The following is a 20,251-nucleotide window of genomic DNA, read 5'->3' as shown; positions in this document are numbered from 1 at the left end:
TATTATTTATAATAATAATAAAAATAATAAAACAAAACTCGCGTCCCTGCCACCAAACTTCAGAACTACAACACAGGGCTGGCACTAGGGTGAAGCAAGTGAGGAACTTACTTTGGGCACAAAATGTAAGAGAGTGACAAAAAATGCAGTAATCTAAATAAATCATGAGGTTTACTTTTTTATTAATTTATTTTTTAAAGTTTATTTATTTTGAGATAGAGGGGAAAAAGCATGAGTGGGGGAGCAGCTGGGGGAAAGAGAGAAAGAGAGAGAGAGAGAGAGAGAGAGAGAGAGAGAGAGAGAGAGAGAGAGAATCCCAAGCAGGCTCCACACTGTCAGTGCAGAGCCCACTATGGGACTCGAACTCAAGAACCATGAGATCATGACCTGAACGGAAACCCAAGAGTTGGATCAAGACACCCAGGCACCCCCATGTGTGTTTTTTTTTTAAGATTTTATTTTATTCTGGGGAGAGAGCATGAACATGTGAGGGGGGGGCGAGAGAGAGAGAGAGAGAGAGAGAGAGGGAATCCCAAGCAGGCGCAACGCCTCAGCACAGAGCCCAACATGAAGCTCAAGCTCATGACTGTGAGATCATGACCTGAGCTGAAATCAAGAGTTGGACGCTTAACCTATTGAGACACACAGGTGCCCCAATAAATCATGTTTTAATGCAGTATTTTTAAAAATAAAAATTAATGCAAAAAAGTCCATAATTAACATAATATCAACATTTTGAATGAAGTTGATGTCAGTACTGCCTGCCAAGTTGTCCCTTTGCGTCAGGCTCCAATGTGGCTGGCATGGGGTAGAGCGTTACAACACACCACTCACTCAGGATGCTCCAGGCTCTGGACACCCCAGTGACCCCCTGCTGCCTCGTGACCTCAGCACTCCTCAACATGCACATTTTCTTACCAGGCTTCCTCCACTGAGTGGCTTGACAAGCGCCACCTCTGTGCCTTCTGTTCCCGGGGCCACAGTACTCAGCCCCTCCCTCCACCTATGCAGATCCTTCCAAGCCCAACCCATCCCACTCTTCTATGAAGCCTCTCTAACCACCCTAACGCCCCCACTCCCCTTTATCTGTGAGCAATGACTCTGCCCTTCTCTGAAATGCTGCTTCACTTATGTGTGCTCTCCTTAGCATTCTCAGGGACAGTCCCTTGCTATTTCAAGTCTGTCTGTCCTGTTCCTCGACTAGATTGTATGCTCCTCAAGAGCATGTTGTATATGTCTTGGATCTTCCGGAGCTCCGTTATACTTGGCTTTCAGTAACTACTGGCTGTGATTGGTTAACTGATGGATGTGACTGATTAAAAAGTGAGAAGTAAATATAAAAAATAAACGAGGTCTTGAAGGATTGCTGAAGATGTGCAGTTAAACCAGTGAAGGAAGGACACTTCAAGCAGAAGATGGCAAGGCATGCACGATCACATCTTATTTGGAAAACTGATTACTGAATATAGCTACGGCAGAGAATGAAGGGAAAGGAACTGTGGAAATGAGCTGGTATGAGCAGTGGTCAGACCATTGGAAGCCACGGAGATTTAAAAAAGAGAACGATCAGGGGTGCCTGGGTGGCTCAGTCGGTTAACCGTCTGACTTTGGCTGTTTGTGAGTTTGAGCCCCGCGTCGGGTTCCGTGCTGACAGCTCGGAGCCTGGAGCCTGCTTCAGATTCTGTGTCTCCCTCTCTCTCTGTCCTTCCCTTGCTCATGCTCTGTCTCTCTCTTAAAAATAAACATTAAAAATAATTTTTTAATGGGGCGCCTGGGTGGCTTAGTCGGTTGAGCGTCCGACTTTCGCTTGGGTCATGATCTCGCGGTTCGTGGGTTCGAGCCCCGCATCGGGCTCTGTGCTGACTGCCAGCTCGGAGCCTGGAGCCTATTTCAGAGTCTGTGTCTCCCTCTCTCTCTGACCCTCCCCTGCTCATGTGTCTCTCTCTTTCTCTCTCTCCTAGAAATAAAAAAAATAAATAAAATAAAATAAGTTTTTAAGAGATTAAAAAAAACAAAAAAGAGAACGATGTGGTCAGGTGTCCATTTCTGAAGGCTGACTCTGAAGCAGAATAGAAAAACACTTCAGAAGGAGAAGAGACCAGAGGTACAGAGGTCAGCTAGAGTGGTGGCAGGCACTAATCCAAGCACTTGAGATCTGTTAACACATTTAATCCTCACAATGAATTATTATTCCTATTTTACCAGTGAGGAAACTAAGGCACAGAGAAGTTATAAAACTTGACCAAATCATCTAACAGGTGGCAGACCCCAAATCAGAATGCATGCCATGTGGCTTCCGAGTACACACCTTAAGGACTGCACTATAAAGGGGGAAAGGATGAAAATGACTTTGTCCCTACACTCCGAAGGGGAAAATAAAATCTATTCACACTGCACAGAACTCTAATTTTATGGTTAACTGATTCAATTAATTGTGCATATGGATCTGTAAGCAAAGACCTACGTTATCTTGGGTCTAAAGTTTCTGATTAACTAACATCATGACAGAACATAAGGTTTTGAAATACTTCTAAACACTACAACATAACTTAAGTCTGAACATAACCAAGGACTTCAAGATCTACCTCAATTACAAGTCACAGCAGAATGGGGCCCTTCTTTTCTCTTCTCCTCTATTAAAGAAAAAGAAGTGAATAGGGAGTTCAACTAGATAGAAACAGGGAGCAAGAAATATTAGAGGAAGGAAATTAAACAGACTAAATGAAAGAAACCAATTTCCAGCTCTTTCTGTAAAATTAAGATTTCTGTCCAATTCACAGACTTAGGACTCTGAAGGAACTGAAGTCCTTTAAAAAGTACTAGTCTAACCTCTCATTTTATGCAAGACGAGTGAAGCACAGACAGGCTGAGCTGCTCCCAGTCAGGACAGAGACCAGAATCCAAGTTGGTTCTGCTCTGTTATCAACTCACTGTGCAGTCCACAAACGCTGGCTCTTTATCTTATTCCCTGTTTCACTCTGGCACCTAAATTAATGCCTAATTGACACATAATCAGTTCTCAGTCGAGAGCTGTTGCACGCACACATGATTCACAGATGACAAATATTCTGGAGTTCTATTAAAAGAATTTAAAGGTACTTGGTACAGTCACTAAATTTCAGGTTGATGTCATATATACCACATTGGACAATATGTCCATATAATTCTAACAGTACAGCCTTCTGATTCTTTCTTCATTGATCCTTTCCTGTTTGACTATACATGAGTCACAGAGCTTCTCTATGCCTTTGCTTCCTCTTAACTGAATTAAAAATAATATAGGGTTGCTATGTGAAAAACGCTGAATTATTCTTATTCTTAAGCAGCTTTATCATTTAGACAGTGCTTTGAGTCTGAAAACAGAAGCCAGTTATTAATGCCTTAAATCTAAGCTCTTAGTTTAAAAGGCCCATAAGCACTCTAGAGCTCAAGCATTCCAGAGCCATCTTTACAGATAAGGATTTGTATTGCAGAAAGATCACTGACTTCCTAGAAAGTGCAAATCCCAGGCTTTTGTTTGGATTTTTTCCCCCGTTTACTTCAATCCCATACAATTACTATTTCCTGAGTGACTATTGCATACAGGCATTATGCTAGTCACTATGAAAATGAAGAACTACACAAGGGGTGCCTGGGTGGCTCAGGTGGTTAAGTGTCCAACTCTTGATTTCAGCTCAGGTCATGATCTTGTGGTTCATGAGTTCAGGCCCTGTATGGGGCTCTGTGATGGTGCAGAGCCTGCTTGGGATTCTCACTGTTCCCCTCTCTCTGCCTCTCCCTCTTTCTCAGAATAAATAAGCTTTAAGAAAAAAGATTAAGCAAATATAGCCCTTATTATTAAGGAGCTTACAATCTACTACAATAACTATAAAGAAGACTTTGGTAATGACATAAGCAATACAAGGTGCTTCAGGTAATTTAAACGTGGAAGAGAGTATAGCAGGTTTGGGAACAGAATAGGCTGTTAGGAGGATGGGCTTAGGACGAGAAGCTAACAGTACTCAATTCGTCTTGTATATTTGCTGAATGAGTGAATAACTTAGGTGAATAACATTCACTGAACATCTATGAACTTGAATTTTAAAAGTCACTGGGTATACAGTGCTGAATAAGAGTACTCCCTGCCCTGAAGAATCTTATAGTCCATTTAAGAAAAGAGAAAAGAAAAGATGGCTGTAAGGAAAGACCGCATGAGAATACAAAAAGATGAGGAGTAACATGAGAGAAGTTTTAGTCACAAGAAACAATACTAAGAAAGACCCAAAGAATCATCAGTAAGCAGTGAAGTTGGCTAGGGCTTGGGGCAAGTGCAAAGCAGTGGAAGATCAAGTTGAAATATTAAGTTGGTTTCATACTGGAAGATCTTGAGTGCTAGACTGAGGAATATTAATTAATTTAAAAGGTATGAGGGGCACCTGGGTGGCTCAGTCAGTTGGGCATTTGACTTTGGCTCAGGTCATGATCTCGCAGTTTGTGGATTCAAGCCCCGCATCAGGCTCTGTGAAGATAGCTCAGAGCCTGGAGCCTGCTTCGGATTCTATGTCTCCCTCTATCCCTCAAAACTGAATAAACATTTAAAAAAAAAAAAAAAAAGATAAGAAATGATGGTAGATTTTTTCTCTTTTTTTAAAGTTTTTATTTAAATACCAGTTAGTTAACACACAGTGTAATATTAGTTCCAGGTGTATAATATTCAACACTTCCATAAATCACCCCAGTACTCATCACTCCAAGTGTACTTTTTACTTCCCATCACCTATTTTACTCATCCCCTCTACCCAACTCCCCTCTGCTAACCATCACTTTGTTCTCTATAGGTTAAGAGTCTGTTTTTTGGTCTGCCTCTATTTTTCCCCTTTGCTCGTTTGCCTTGTTTCTTAAATTCTACATGAGTGGAATCATATGTTGTCTTTCTCTGACTTGTTTCGCTTAGCATAATACTCTCTAGCTCCATCCATATCGCTGCAAATGGCAAGATTTTATTCTTTTTGATGGCTGAATATTCTACTGTATGTATGTATGTGTATGTGTATACACACACATCTTTATCGACTCATCAATCAATGGATACCTGGGCTGTTTCCATAATTTGGCTATTATTGATGCTGCTGCTATAAACATCAGGGTAGATGTATCCCTTTGAATTAGCGTTTTTGTATTATTTGGGAAAATACCTAGTAATGCAATTTCTGGGTCATAGGGTAGTTCTATTTTTAACTTTTTGAGGAACCTCCATACTGTTTTCCAGAGTGGCTGCACAAGTCTGCATTCCCACCAACAGTGCAGGAGGGTTTCCCCTTTCTCCACAACCTCATCAACACTTGTTTTTGTGTTGTTGATTTTAGCCATTCTGATGGGTGTGAGGTGATATCTCATTATAGTTTTGATTTGCATTTCTGATGGGAAATTTCTAAACAAATAAGTCCTATGACATATAGGCTATGGCTCAGAAGGGCAAATGTAGTTTTATTTCATGGGATCTATATATGCACTGACATAAAAGTAATTTCTAGGTTATGTGCTATGAGAAGAATGAACTGTCAATCCATGTGTGTAATGTGGTCTTGTTTGTGTAAATTAATATGCATAGAATACAATGACTCTCAGTATTGTTTGTTCTATGTACCATGTCCTGGGGAGGAAAACTGGGAGGGTCAGGGCAGAGGGTAAGGGAGCCAGTTAATTTTCACTTTACCCATTTGTAAACCTTTACATCCCTAAGAGAAAACAATGTAAAGAGAAGAAGCTTGGCTGCGAAAGGAAGATGGCAAGCTGAAAGATGGTACAGATACGCCAGGCTGCATAGCTGTGAAATTTAACTCTTAACTGCACATATACATACACTTGTCTCATCGTCTTTTCACCAAACTTCTCAAAAGAGTAGTCTGTCTCTAAGGCTTCTGTCTTCTTCTTTTTTTTTTTTTTTAATTTTTTAATGTTTTATTACTTATTTTTGAGAGAGACAGGATGAGAATGGGAGAGGGGGAGAGAGAGGGAGACACAGAATCCAAAGCAGGCTCCAGGCTCTGAGCTGTCAGCACAGAGCCCGACGCAGGGCTTGAACTCACAAACCATGAGATCATGATATGAGCCGAAGTCGGACACCTAACCTACTAAGCCACCCAAGCGCCCCTGTCTCCAATTACTCCTAATCCCCCTTTCTGTCCCAGCATGAACACAGGCTTCACAGTCATAGCCAGGTCAAACTATGATTCTACCACTTACAATTACACACTAATTACTGCTGACCCTGACCTGGCCAAGTGAAGCTGGATAGGTATAACACTTTCCTGTTATATCCACATTATTGAAAAGCAAAATCAGATAAGCTAAAGGGAAAAAAATAATCTCTTGCTATCCAGAAAGAACCACTGATAAGATTTTTATGTATTGAGATTAACAGATTTATTTCTCTCTTGCTCTCTCTTCCACTTCTGAGGGGGAGAAAAGTAAATGTAAATTTATAAATTGTTTTGTAATCCATTTTCATCACATAATACTCTATATAGTGAGTATCTGCCATTTTTCCAAAACATAATTTTTAGTCAATCCCTAGTATTCTCTACTCTACAGATGTCCAATAGTTTATTTCTCACTCTTCTGCTTGTGATGAATATTTACATTGTTTCCAGTATATACTGTTATATGCAATACTGGAATAGATCTATCTCCCATATACAGTGATCTGTTCACATATCTGATTAATTCCATAGAAAAATTCCCATAGGGAGCAAGTTGAAGGAGTATAAAATAAAACTCTTGGTATAAAGTGCCAGCTTGCTTTCTGAAAAGCTTATCCTAATTTATACCTTTAGCAGCAGTGACCTTCTCATGTCATTTATCAAACATCTACTTAGTTTTCTTTTTAAAATTTGTCTTTTCTTTTAATGGTTGAGTGCTTAAGTAGATTTCAAGTCCTTAAAATAAGGGTTATTTTAACCATTTTTGTACCTCTTATGGTGTCTAAAGTGGTGTCCAGAACTAACAATTTGTTAGTACTGAACTACTTGTTTTGGGGTGTTTATCTTTTGTCCAACCACTTATTATACTTATTAGTACTTTTACTGATTTCTTATCAATTTTAGAGTTTTTTTTTTTAATAGATTATCCTCAATTGTTATCCTCAATGGCAATTTTTGTCTTCAGCTGTCTTCTGTTTTACAGCTTAGGATTTAGCATGAACTTTCTGAACAATGTGTTTAAGAGTGATGGTGATTACAGGCAATCATGCTTTATTTCTGAATATAATGGCAATAATAAACCCAGTAAATTACTATTCAGTAGAATTGTTGGCTTCTGCTTTAAAATAGATATTTATCATATTAGGCAATATCTTTCTACTTTCTGAAAGTTTGTAATGAAAAAAATAGGCTGAATTTCATCAAAAGGCTTTTAGGCATTTAGACATTATTTTTAAATTTGATCTATTGAGTTGGATGTGATTAGATTTCCTGGTCTTACTTTATCTTTGTATTCCTGAGATAAACCAGCTTAGTCATAATGGGTCCTACTCATCTGACTCCTACACACCACCTTCAGAAAACTGCCAAATCAAGCAGATTTTACTCTTCTTGCATCCATGTACCAATTCTCATAGCTCCTGCGCTAGTTCAGGCCTTGTTTCTCACCTGGCTTCCTCGAATGCCTTTTAGCTACTTCCCCCTCCCATTCCTGGCTCTTCAATTCAATTACATATGTAGTCTATAATTTCATTACATTTGTATAGATTCATTTGGGTAGAATTGACATCTTTATGAAACGAAGTCTATCAATGAACATGAGCAATCTCTCATGTATATATAATGTAATTTATAAGTTATAATTATACCATAACTTATAATTTATAATTTTCTGCAAAAAGGTCTTACCCGTACTTTATTATAGTTATTTCCTAAGTACCTAAGGGTTTTGTTTAAATAAATGGATGGTGCCTTTTTATTGATTTTTCATTTGCTCATTGTTATTGCTCTAACCTGGCTACTTATTTTCACCTCTAGCCTAGGTTGCAATATGACCTGATTTCCCCACTTGCATTCTTTCCCCCTCTAACTCATTCTCCCACACATGACCTTTTTAAAAATATCATGTCACTATATTGCTTAAAACCTTTTGGTGCACCTAGGGCAAAAAATACAAATTCTAGACCAACTGTCTAGACCTTGTGTGATCTAGTCTCTGTCTGCCTCTCTGGCCTCATTTCCCTTGTTTATCTTCCTGGCCTTCTTTAAGTGCTGAAACACACAAGGCCCTTTCTCAGGGTCTTTGCACTTGCTCCTCCCTCTGCCTCGTACACTCTTACCACCATCCCTTTGTGTCTTTTCAGTCTGAACTCCTTAGAGATGCCTTCCTTGACCACTGCATCTACAAGTAGGTCCCCCTATGTTATTCTTCTTATCCTCTTGTTTCTTTCGTAGACCCCACTATAACTTCTAATTATTCTATTTACTTTTTTGATCTGTTTCCTCTTCAGAGAGCTACACCCAATCTGGGGGATCCAAGATGGCCCCACTCACATGACTGGAACCTTGGTGCTGGCTGTCAACTAGGAAACCTTAATTCTTTTCCTTGAGGTCTCTTTTTCCAGCCAGAGAGTTTGGACTTCCCTAAGTAGCAACTGGGTCCTAAGAGGTTAACTTTGAAAACAAAAGAGATGCAAGATCTCTTAATGCCTAGCAATGACAGTTTTACAAATCATTCCTGTCCCATTCCATTAGTCAAAGCAAGTCACAGGGCTGGTGTCTTTCATAAATGACATTTTCTGTTTGCTGCTGGTATATATTACTATACTAATTTATAGCAAATCACTTAGTTAAACTCTCTTCTTATTTCTAATAACTTGGTAATTGTAGATAACCTTGCTGTATTTCTGGTCAGAAAATGTGATTTGTAACATACCAACTGACTGAAATGTATCAAGCCTTACTTTACAATCTACTGTGTAATCAATTTTTTTCAATTGTTCCATATGCCTGAAAAGAATATGAATTCTCTAAATTGCTGGGTGTATAATTCCAGAAATGACTATTACATTAAACTTGTTCATTTTTTAAAATTTACTTGTTTATTTTTTAATTTACAACCAAGTTAGCATATAATGCTAAAATGATTTCAGGAGTAGATTCTAGTAATTCATCCTGTACATATAACACCCAGTACTCATCCCAGCAAGTGTCCTCTCTAATACCCCTTACTCATTTAGCCCATCCCCTCACCCACCACCCCTCCAGCAATCCTGTTTGTTCTCTGTATTTAAGAGTCTCTTAAGTTTTGTCCCCTCCTTGTTTTTATATTATTTTCCTTCCCTTCTTCCATTATGCTTTGCATCTTAAATTCCTCTCATATGATATGTGTCTTTCTCTTAATTTCACTTAGCATAATACCTTCGAGTTCCATCCATGTAGTTGCAAATGGCAAGATTTTGTTCTTTTTGATTGCTGAGTAATACTCCATTCCATATATATATACCACATCTTCTTTATCCATTCATCCATTGATGGACATTTAGGCTCTTTCCATACTTTGGCTATTGTCAACGGTGCTGCTATAAACATTGGGGTGCATGTGCCCCTTTGAAACAGCACACCTGTATCCCTTGGATAAATACCTAATAGTGCAATTGCTGGGTCATAGGGTAGTTCTATTTTTAATTTTTTGAGGAACCTCCATACTGTTTTCCAGAGTGGCTGCACCAGTTTGCATTCCCACCAGCCATGCAAAAGAGATCCTCCTTCTCTGCATCCTTGCCAACATCTGTTGTTGCCTGAGTTGTTAATGTTAGCCATTCTGACAGGTGTGAGGTGGTATCTCGTTGTGGTTTTGATATGTATTTCCCTGATGATGAGTGATGTTGAGCATTTTTTCATGAGTCTGCTAACCATCTGAATGTCTTCTCTGGAAAAGTGTCTATTCATGTCTTCTGTCCATTTCTTCACTGGATTATTTGTTTTTTGGCTGCTGAGTTTGATAAGTTCTTTATAGATTGTGGATTCTAACCCTTTTTTTGATAGGTCATTTGCAAATATCTCCTATTCTGTCGGTTGCCTTTTAGTTTTGCTGATTGTTTCCTTCACTGTGCAGAAGCTTTTTATTTTGATCAGGTCCTAAGAGCTCATTTTTGCTTTTGTTTCCCATGCCTCTAGAGACGTGTTGAGTAAGAAATTGCTGTGGCCAAGGTCAAAGAGGTTTTTGCCTGCTTTTTCCTCTAGGATTTTGATGGCTTCCTGTCTTTTGTTTAGGTCCTTCATCCATTTTGAGTTTATTTTTGTGCATGGTGTCAGAAAGTGGTCCAGGTTAGTTTTTCTACATGTTGCTGTCCACTTTTCCCAGCACCATTTGTTAAAGAGATTGTCTCTATTCCATTGAATGTTCTTTCCTGCTTTGTCAAAGATTCGTTGGCCATACATTTGTGGGTCCATTTCTGGGTTCCCTGTTGTGTTTGATTGATTTGAGGGTCTGTTTTTGTGCCATCATTGTTTTTAAACTTGTCAATTATTAAAATCTTCAGTGTCAGGGTGCCTGGGTAAAGTTGTCAGTTAGTTAAGCAACTGAATCTTGATTTCAGCTCAGGTCATGATCTCACAGTTTATGAGTGTGAGCCCCTCATTGAGCCCTGTGGGATTCTCTCTGTCTCTGCCCTTCTGCAACTCACACATGTGCATTCTCTGTCTTAAAAAAATTAAGTTAAAAAAAAGCACTTCTGTATCTTTACTGACTTTACATCTGCTTGGCCTATCAATAATTGGAAGATATGTCACAATCTCCTCCCATGATGATGGATTTCTCAAGTTCTCCCCATTAAAAAATTATTTATACAAATTTGGCTGAATCTACTTTGGGGCTGCTCTAATGGGTACAAGTTTAAAATTATAACATCTTGGTAAATTGCTTATCATTATGTAATAGTACTCTCTGTTACTAATATGAATTGTTATGCCAACTTCATAACTTCATTTTGGTATTTGCCTAGTGTATCTTTTTCCTTTCTACTACTGCAACCTCATGGATGGATGTATCTCTGGTAAAGAGCATAAAACTGAATTTTGTTTATATCTATCTTATAATCTCTTTCTTAAGCAGTAAGTTTATTCATTAACATGTATCACTAACATATATATACATCTGGACTTCTTGCTGTCTTACATTTAAATACTCATTCCACTTTTTTCTACACTTCTTGCTCATTTTTGGATTAAATTTCCATTTGTTCCTTTGTCCTTTTTCTACTTGCTTATTATTTATGTACTCTCTTTCAGATTTACTTTAAAAATTTTACTATGTGCATTTAGCTTAACAAAGTTAAAGAAATATCTTAATGTCACTCTCCCGAAATAATAATTAAAAAAACTAGAATATTTCAACTCCAAATTCTTAGTCTTGATTTACAGTGCTCTTAGCTGACAGTTATGTTAACTGAACAATGTTAGTTCTATCTTTTTTTTTAAGTTTATTTATTTATTTTGAGAGAGGCAGAGACAGCATGAGCAGGGGAGGAGCAAGGAGATGGGGAGAGAGCGAGAATCCCAAGCAGTCTCCATGCCATCAGCGCAGAGCCTGACACAGGGCTCGAACCCATGAACTGGGAGATTGCCTCAGTTTTTTCTTAACTCTCCCAAATATATGGGGCATCTGGGTGGCTCAGTCAGCTGAGCATCCGACTCTATCTCAGCTCAGGTCTTAATCTCAGGGTTGTGAGTTCAAGCCCTGCATTGAGCTCCACGCTGGACATACAGCCTACTTTAAAAACAACAAGGGCGCCTGGGTGGCTCAGTCGGTTAAACGTCCAACTTCGGCTCAGGTCATGATCTTACAGTTTGTGGGTTTGAGCCCCGCGTCGAGCTGTGCTGACAACCAGCTCAGAGCCTGGAGGCTGTTTCAGATTCTGTATCTCCCTCTCTCTCTGACCCTCCCCTGTTCACTCTGTCTCTCTTTCTCTCTCAGAAATAAAACATTAAGAAAAAATTAAAAGCAACAATAAAAAACACAACTCTCTCAAATTACATAAAAGGTATTTTATACACACAATGTTTGCCACTTTATATATCCACCATTCTTTTCTGCATCTCATACTAACCTTCCTGCATCTCAGATGCTCTGGATTCCTTTTCCCTTTTCTGAAATATAGCTTTTATTCATTTCTGTACTGCAGATCTCACAGAGATAAAGTCTCAGAGATTTTGTTCATCTATAACAGTCTTCATTTCACCTTTGTTCTTAAAGATTTTTTTTTCCAAGTGCACAATTCCAGGTTGACCATTATTTCCTCTAGAAAACATTCTGTTGTCTTTTCACTTCCACTATGTTACTGAGGGATACTTATAACTGCCACTCCTTTGTGGCTGACTTCTTTCGAGATCTTCTCTGGCTTTAGTGCTCTGCAGTCTCATCGCATTTACCTTGATATGGATCTCTTTTTAGTTATTCTGCTTCTGTTCAATCTTCTTTCTCTTATCTTTTACCACTGTCAATCCACGCCGCTCTAATTTCTTCACATAGCCATCTCCTGTTACCCCACCCTCTCCCTTATTAAACCTCATCCATACCTGGAATCTGCTAGACTGTCTCTTGTCTCAGGCTTTTGCTTTATATTTTTTTTTGCCTAGAACAAAAGGTGGGAAGAGCCTTCCCACCTCTCCTTTGCCTGCAATCTCTCAGCCCTTTAGATCTCAATTCAATATCGTTCGTCGGAGCTTTCCCTGACTCTGCCCTCCCCCAGTCCACATTGCTATGATAGTTTCCTCTTTAATGGAGCACCATCCCTCCCCCCTCACTTTTATCACACTTTGCAATTACAGTTGACCCCAAAACAATGCTCTGAGCCCCATGCAGTTGAAAATCAATGGAAAACTTTTGAGTCCTCCAAAATTTAACTACTGACAGTCTACAGTTGATGGGAAGCCTTACTGGTAACATAAACAGCCCATTAACACACATTTTGTATGTTATATATATAAAATACTGTATTCCTACAATAAAGTAAGCTAGAGAAAAGAAGATGTTATTGAGAAAATCATAGGGAAAATAGATTTACAGTTCTGTACTGTATTTACTAAAAAAGTCTGTAAGTAAGTGGATTTGTGCCGTTCAAATCCATGTTGTTCAAAGGTCAACTATACATTTCTGTGTCATTTATTAGCATCCGTTTCCTCCATTAGTCTGTAAACTACATAAGGATAATGATTGCGCCTGGCTTTATTCACCAGTCTATATTCACAGCCTAGCACGGTGCCTGGCAAACAGGCACTCGATAAATTTTTGTTGAATAAACAAACGATCAAATAAAAATCCAACATCCTTTTTACATGGTATAAAACGGTGCCTCTAGATCTGTCCTTACTATTATTCCCTTTTCCTAAACTGCTACTCTCTTGGGCCGTGAACTCCTTATTCAGCAAAGAAACGTACTCTGTAAAGTCTTCCTTTATAAAACTTGCTCACCCATGAGCAGAGTTTTGCTGCCCATCTAGGCACTCCTAGATTCTCAACCAAAGCCCTCACCCGACTGTACCCTAATTACTGACATCTGCCTCCTCCTTAAGACGGAAGCCCTGGAGTCTACTGCGCCACACGTGCTGGGCGCTGGAAAATGCTGGAGGGAAAAGCAGCCTGGAAATGCACTTACAGGGTGGGATAACTCAGGGAGCCAGGTCTTTGAAGCAAAAAGAAGGAACGAGGTCAGGTGAAAAAGAGATTAGCCTTATCAGAGATAATGCATGCCATTCTTCAGAGAGTGAAAGTGAGTGGGGTGGGGGGATGAAAATAGTAGACTGTGAGGGAAAAAGGAAGTTGAGTTGACTCTGTATTGTCAGGAAAATGTGAGGAAGCCATTCTTCTTACAGGCGCAAGGATGGACGCTTGTGTGACAGTAGCAGACGGAACAGAGCAGCCACTGTGTTCAGCACTTAAGTCTTAGCAACAGCTGACTACTAAGTAATGAGTAAAAGACTGCTGCAGCTTCCCTACCCAGTCATGCTTTACCAGACCCAAGGATGCATCAGTAAGTGAACCTCCACTGCCCCAGCTTTGAGTTTCCCGAGGACAAATCTGATCTAAGCGGTTCCATCCTTTTAAAGGTCAGGTATTTCACATTCAATCTTTTTAAGAAAAGGAATCTCTGATTTAAACTATATGAAATCATACAAAGAAACTTGAATGTACTTTTCTTACAACATGGTCTCTCTCCCATGCCTCTTGTCTTGAGCGGTATCTCTTCATATAAACAAAAAGATTTAATGTTCCTTTAAAACAGACCATGTCTTACTCAATTCATATCAATTTGCACAGCCTTCCAAAATACCCTGCACAAAGGAGGCATTTGAATAGCTTTAAAATTGAATTAAATAAGAGGTTGTTAAGTCTCTTAGTAATTCCCACAAATCTGAAGAGAGAATTTACAAATCTTTTTGAAATAACATAAACATGTCTCTCTCTGTGAAAGAGGAATGGGCAAAAGAAAAAAAAAAGGAGCAATAAGAGGGATGGGAATTATTCAAAAATGTTCTTGGTTGATCACACTAATGGATTCAGTGGATATTTCATAAGACCTTTCAATTTATAAAGCCTTGACAACAATAAGTGTGCAAAATATTAAGGGCTGGATCTTTGGGAAAATAATGGGTGTATTCGCCTTTGGAGCACTCACTGTTCCATTACTGTGGGCATCAATCATTGCTGAGCCTTGTCTTCAAAAGCCACCTAACTTCCATGGCTCTTATTTTCTTCCAATCTCAAAAACATATTATTCTTTACACTCAAAGACCTTCTATCGAACCAAGAATCTAACTATTAAAGAAAAAGGTAAAGCTATCCAATGGAAAAACTCAAAGAAATGATTTTATTATCTCTTCCCAGTAACCTCTCTTTTTCCCTCTGGGGGCCCCCAAGAATAGAGTAAATAAAAACTGTGGAGTCTATGACATATGCAGACTTGAAGCCATAGATTAGGAAAAATTCACTATTTTATTGCTGTAATCCCATGTAAATTTTCCACAGAGCTTCATGTTAACTGTATGTCTATAAATTATCACAGGTTTCAGTTTTACAACAGTAAGGTTTAAACCAGTATGAACAAAAATTGAATAAACCCCATAACAGATAGTAAGAAAACAAATTAACAGAGGTCAGGTTAAGTGGCTATGATGCCCTATAAAACTATAAGGTTAATCAAGGAAATAAAAAATGTAGTACATTTTAAGAGTCAGCCCAAAAGAACTGAAGACCACTCCACTTACAATAGCCAAAAGGTAGAAATAACCCAAATGTCCATTAACTGATGAATGGATCAACGTGAAATGTGGTATCTCATACAAAGGAATGTTATTCAGCCACAAAAAGGAGTGAAGTCTGATACACGTTACAATAGGGATGAGCCCTGGAAAACATTATGCTGAGTGAAAGAAGTCAGGCACAAAGGGAAACATTATTGTGTGGTTCCATTTATAGGAAATACCCAGAATAGGCAAATCCACAGTGACACTAGATTAGTGGTTGCCAGGAGCTGGGGAGAGAACAGAGGAGAGAGAAGAGTGGAGAGGGGTATGGAAGAGTGACTGCTTCATGGGTACAGAATTCCATTTTGGGGGTGATAAAAATGTGTGAAACACTGGTGGGGGTGGTTGCACAATGTTGCTAATGTCCTTAATCCTAATGAATTATATACTTTAAAATGGTGTTTTTATGTTATATGAATTTTACCACTTTCAAAAAAAAGGGGATCACACTTTTATATGTGAATTTTATGTTATGTAAATTTTGCAGCTTTCAAAAAAAAAAAGTGGAAGCAAGAATTGGAACATAGTCTATCCTACTCAACCTAGCATACACACACTGAAAACCTTCTTTATTCTGGCATAGGGATTCAGAGCACGGTTTTGCCCGATATGTGTTCCTTAGTCAAACTACTTAAACTCACTGAAACTGCCTATCTATAAAACAGGCAGTCGAATACTACCCAGTTTATACAGATGCTGCAAAGATAAAATGGAGATAATACGATGTAAGCACAATGCCAGGTAAGAGTGATTGCTAAAAAAAGTTAGTTATAATTTCCCCGGAAACTAGGCAATCTTCAGCGTTAGATCAAAGGCTGCTGAAGTATGGTCTGTGGACCTTTGGAGATTCCTGAGACTCTCTTAGAGGAGTCCATGACATCACAACTATGTTTACAAGAATTCTATGACACCGTCTGGCTTTTTCACGGAGATGACATTTGAACAGATGGTAAAGAAGGAATGCTGAGTAAAACTACTGGCACCTTGCGGCGCCTGGGTGGCTCAGTCGGTTAGGTGGTTAGGTATCCAACTTCAGCTCAGGTCATGACCTCTCAGTTTGTGACTTCGAGCCCCACGTCAGGCTCTGACTGACAGCTGGGAGCCTGCTTTGGATTCTGTGTCTCCCTCTCTCTCTGCCCTACCCGGCTCACGTTGTCTCTCTCTCTCCCAAAAAATAAATATTAAAAAAAATTTTCTTAAACAAAACAACAACAACAACAAAACTGCTGGCACCTTAGTATGAACTCAGGCAGCAGAAGCATATTGTACAAGCAATAGTATATTCTTCACTATACATTGACAGTTTTGGAGAAAACTAGTTTCACTTATCCTTGATGAAACTGTAAAAATAATGAATTTGATTAAATCTCAGGCCTTGAGCACATGTCTTTTTAATATGCCTGTGGGATGCACTCAGCAGTCTGGATGGGGCGGGTGGGCTGTATGTGGCCGCAGACAGCTGTCCAGAGGAAAAGCACTTGTGAGGTTATCAGAGCTGGAGCTGGACCAGCCTCTTTGTCCACGAACACCATTTTTACTAGAAAGAACGACTGACAGACAAATTATGGTTATTCAGACTTGGCTATCTGACAGACATTTTCTCAAAAAAGAACTTCAAGGAAAACAGTATTTTGGGTCAATAATAAAATTTAAGCTTTCAAGTAAAAATAAGATTTTTAGAAAATGTGTCTCTGCTTCCTAATACTTAAAGACTGTGGTGAAACTAGTAGTGCAATCAATACGTGTTTAATACTGCATAATGAAATGTGTCCACATTTGGAAGATGTGCGTAACTCAGTGGACCAGTATTTTCTAAATGACCAATACCAAACTGTGCATAGGTTAAAGGTCCAGTCAAAATGTAAAAGAGATCAATGGATTTTTAGTGCAAGAGTATGAAATGTTTGCTGACAGGGTTTCTGACCTCTACGAAACTATTAGCTTGTCAAGTTTTAGTGTAGCATCATATATCCAGAATTGTCTGAGAACACCATGAAAGTACTCTTCATTTTTCCAAATACGTTTCTGTGTGAGTCCAGATTTTCTCGTATACATCAATCCAAACAACATATTGCAAGCAGATATCTGCTTCTCTATTCAGACCCAGCTGTCTTCCATTAAGGAAACTGACAAAAATGTAAAACAATGCCTATCTTCTCACTAAATACTTTTGGTTTGGGAAATAGATTTTTCATGAAAAATATATTTATGTAAACAAAAATACACAAATATTATTTATGTTATTAATAACAATTACAATTTTTAGTAATTACTAAAAATACTACTATTTTTAAGGAACTATCAAGTATTAAATTTCTAATTTTAATTTCTAATAAGGTAAATATTGAGAACTATAATCCATATAAAGAAAAGCTCTTTGGTGTCATCAATAATTTTTAAGAAATTAAAGTGATTATGAGAACAAAAAGTTTGAGAACTACTATCTTATCATTCAGTTTTTGTTCACAAAACTGAAAAGTAATCTTCCTCATACACAGCAGCCCTATAAATGGTGAGGACATCAGACTGTTACAACTTACAATGGAAAGTAAATGACCCATACCAGATATCAAATTCCAATCTCATAATGGTCTGAAGTGTCCTAAAAGAACAATGCATCCCTACTTTTTAAGGCAAGGTCATCAGTACGCTATTTAGGCACATGGCAGGTATCCAAGACAAATCTGGTCCAAAACACACACAACATCTGATTCTATACCGTCTTTTCCTTCTTTACGCTCCTCCCCCAAATTGACTTCCAATTGAATTGAGATAGAAGATAACTGAGATTATCAATTTGAATTGAAATAGATGAGAAATCTTTTTTCTTTTTTTTTATTTATTTCTAGGAGAGAGAGAGACAGCATAAGCAGCGGAGGGTCAGAGAGAGAGGGAGTCACAGACTCTGAAACAGGCTCCAGGCTCTGAGCTGGCAGTCAGCACAGAGCCCGACGCGGGGCTCGAACCCACGAACCGCGAGATCATGACCCAAGCGAAAGTCAGACGCTTAACCGACTAAGCCACCCAGGCGCCCCGAGAAATCTTACAAGAGACCCTCTACAAAAGTGAATCAATTTGGGGACCTGCCTACAGACTTTAATTTTCTCTAGAGGGTTTCTGGTTCAGTGTAAGCTCTGTTCTATCCCGACTTAATCAAAAGACAACAAAAACAAACCTCCAGTTCAAGTTTAGCTCCTCTGCTCACAGAAGACCTTGAATAGACTAATAAACGGCATTAACATTAGAAATGGCTCTGGATGCCTAGGCTAGCCTCAGAAATAGTCTGGGTTGTAGACTGAAAATCCCCAGAAGCGATCTAAGTGTGGTAATAACAAAAATAAAAAACAGTAAACATTTGTTGGTATGTGTTTTAGTGAGGTTTGTATGTGCTAAGCACTGTTCAAAGCATTTCATGTAGATTAGTTTAATCCTAGTAATCTTACAAAGTCTGTATAGTTATCATCCCATTTTGTCCTGGTACTCACTAGATCTGCATTATGTCACTTTTGCAACTACCATCCTAAAATGCCATCCTTCCTGCCTCCTATAGCCTAGCCTGAACAACATGAAGAAAGCGTACATCATAAAAACTAGATCGCTACAATCAATATCCACCATCCAAGTAACTCAATAATTATCAGACTAAAATCTGATACTTTTCCTACAACAAATTCTTCTTTTAAGATAATCGCTTACGATTGACAATAAACTATTTGTAAAAAAAAAAAAAAGAAAAAAAAAGATAATCGTTTACGATTAAAAAAAAAAAAGAAGTGACACACTCATTTCAATAGTAAGATCTCAGAAAAAAGGAATCAAAACTTGAACTTCTAGCACTGCTTGCAGGCACCTCTTGATGGAAACAAAGAAGCATTCCAGAAACATACCTGTTGGAGCCATCTTTCATATGGACTTTGGCATAAAGAACATCCACCATGCCAGGATCATCGTTCATGTATTCTATCCCTGCCATCTCTACCTCGAGGGGTTTGCCCCCACAAATGTCACTGCAAAGGGAAAAAGTTACATCTTTATAATTGTTTTAGAGGGCCATTATATTTTAAACATAGTTATTATATAGAGTCAAATGTTGCCAAAAATGAAACTGTTGGAGGTTTTTTTTAACTAGCAATATTATCTAATCATCTTAATTTCAAAATTGTGTTCTATGCACATCAGCTAGAAACACAAGCAGTTCCAAAGTCACACTACAGTTATCCCAATACCAGTTTATTAGTACTCACAAGAAAAAAGCCAAAGAATGACAGTTCTGATTGATGAAGACGTTTAATGTGTTGCCCATCTCTTGGGCTTTATTTCATTATTTCTATAAGCTGTGAACAGTATTTTACTCATCTAACAATGGTGGAGGCATAAAGCAGTAGAACATCCTAATAGCAATATTTATAAAAAGGCTTCAACAATAGAAACCCTTTGTCCAAGCAATTCAATTTCTAGGAGCCAAACCTAAGAAATAATTATGAATTCAGCTACATATCCAACCACAGCTGATAAAGGGAAGTTCTTTAAAGAAGAATTCCAACTAATAAACACAGAAGTAATGATGAAATTAGGGTATCACCGTTTTGCAACCCCTGATGAAATAATGGATGAAGACAATGAGTAGCAATGGCTGCTAAAACTTAATGCCTAAAAGCTGGAGAAAATATAAAGAGGGGAGCTCTATAAATGATGGATCAGGCTAACCATACCTGAACCCACTGATCAAGCTTATCACACACACACACACACACACACACACACACACACACAAAAGAACAACCAGACAATATTACCTCCTGATGTGAGGTAATAGGTTACACTTACACTCATGAAAAATAACTGTGCACAGGGTTTGACTGAAGCATTGTTTAGAACAACCAAAGATTGGCAACAGATTAAATATTAAAGTTTTAAGAAAAAGTACACAACAATGTACATGCTATATAGTACTATTTGTGCAATAGATGGAGGAAAGAAAATTT

General features: G+C 38.5%; 1 protein-coding gene across 7 annotated transcripts in view; it reads right to left on the bottom strand.

Moving 5' to 3' along the window:
* ASCC1 (activating signal cointegrator 1 complex subunit 1) overlaps positions 1-20,251 on the bottom strand; it is a 104,567-nt gene that overhangs the window by 33,007 nt on the left and 51,309 nt on the right. For all 7 annotated transcript variants that reach the window (XM_077778488.1, XM_077778494.1, XM_077778495.1 and 4 more), the window contains exon 7: positions 19,154-19,273. In XM_077778488.1, coding sequence (XP_077634614.1) covers positions 19,154-19,273 — 120 coding nt within the window. The remainder of the gene's footprint in view (positions 1-19,153; positions 19,274-20,251) is intronic.

This window comes from Crocuta crocuta, unplaced genomic scaffold, assembly GCF_008692635.1.
Source record: "Crocuta crocuta isolate KB4526 unplaced genomic scaffold, BGI_CrCroc_1.0 scaffold167, whole genome shotgun sequence".
In the NCBI taxonomy this organism is placed as follows: domain Eukaryota; kingdom Metazoa; phylum Chordata; class Mammalia; order Carnivora; family Hyaenidae; genus Crocuta; species Crocuta crocuta.
The sequence above is the reverse complement of the archived record's forward strand: the minus strand, read 5'-3'. Positions and strand labels throughout refer to the sequence as shown.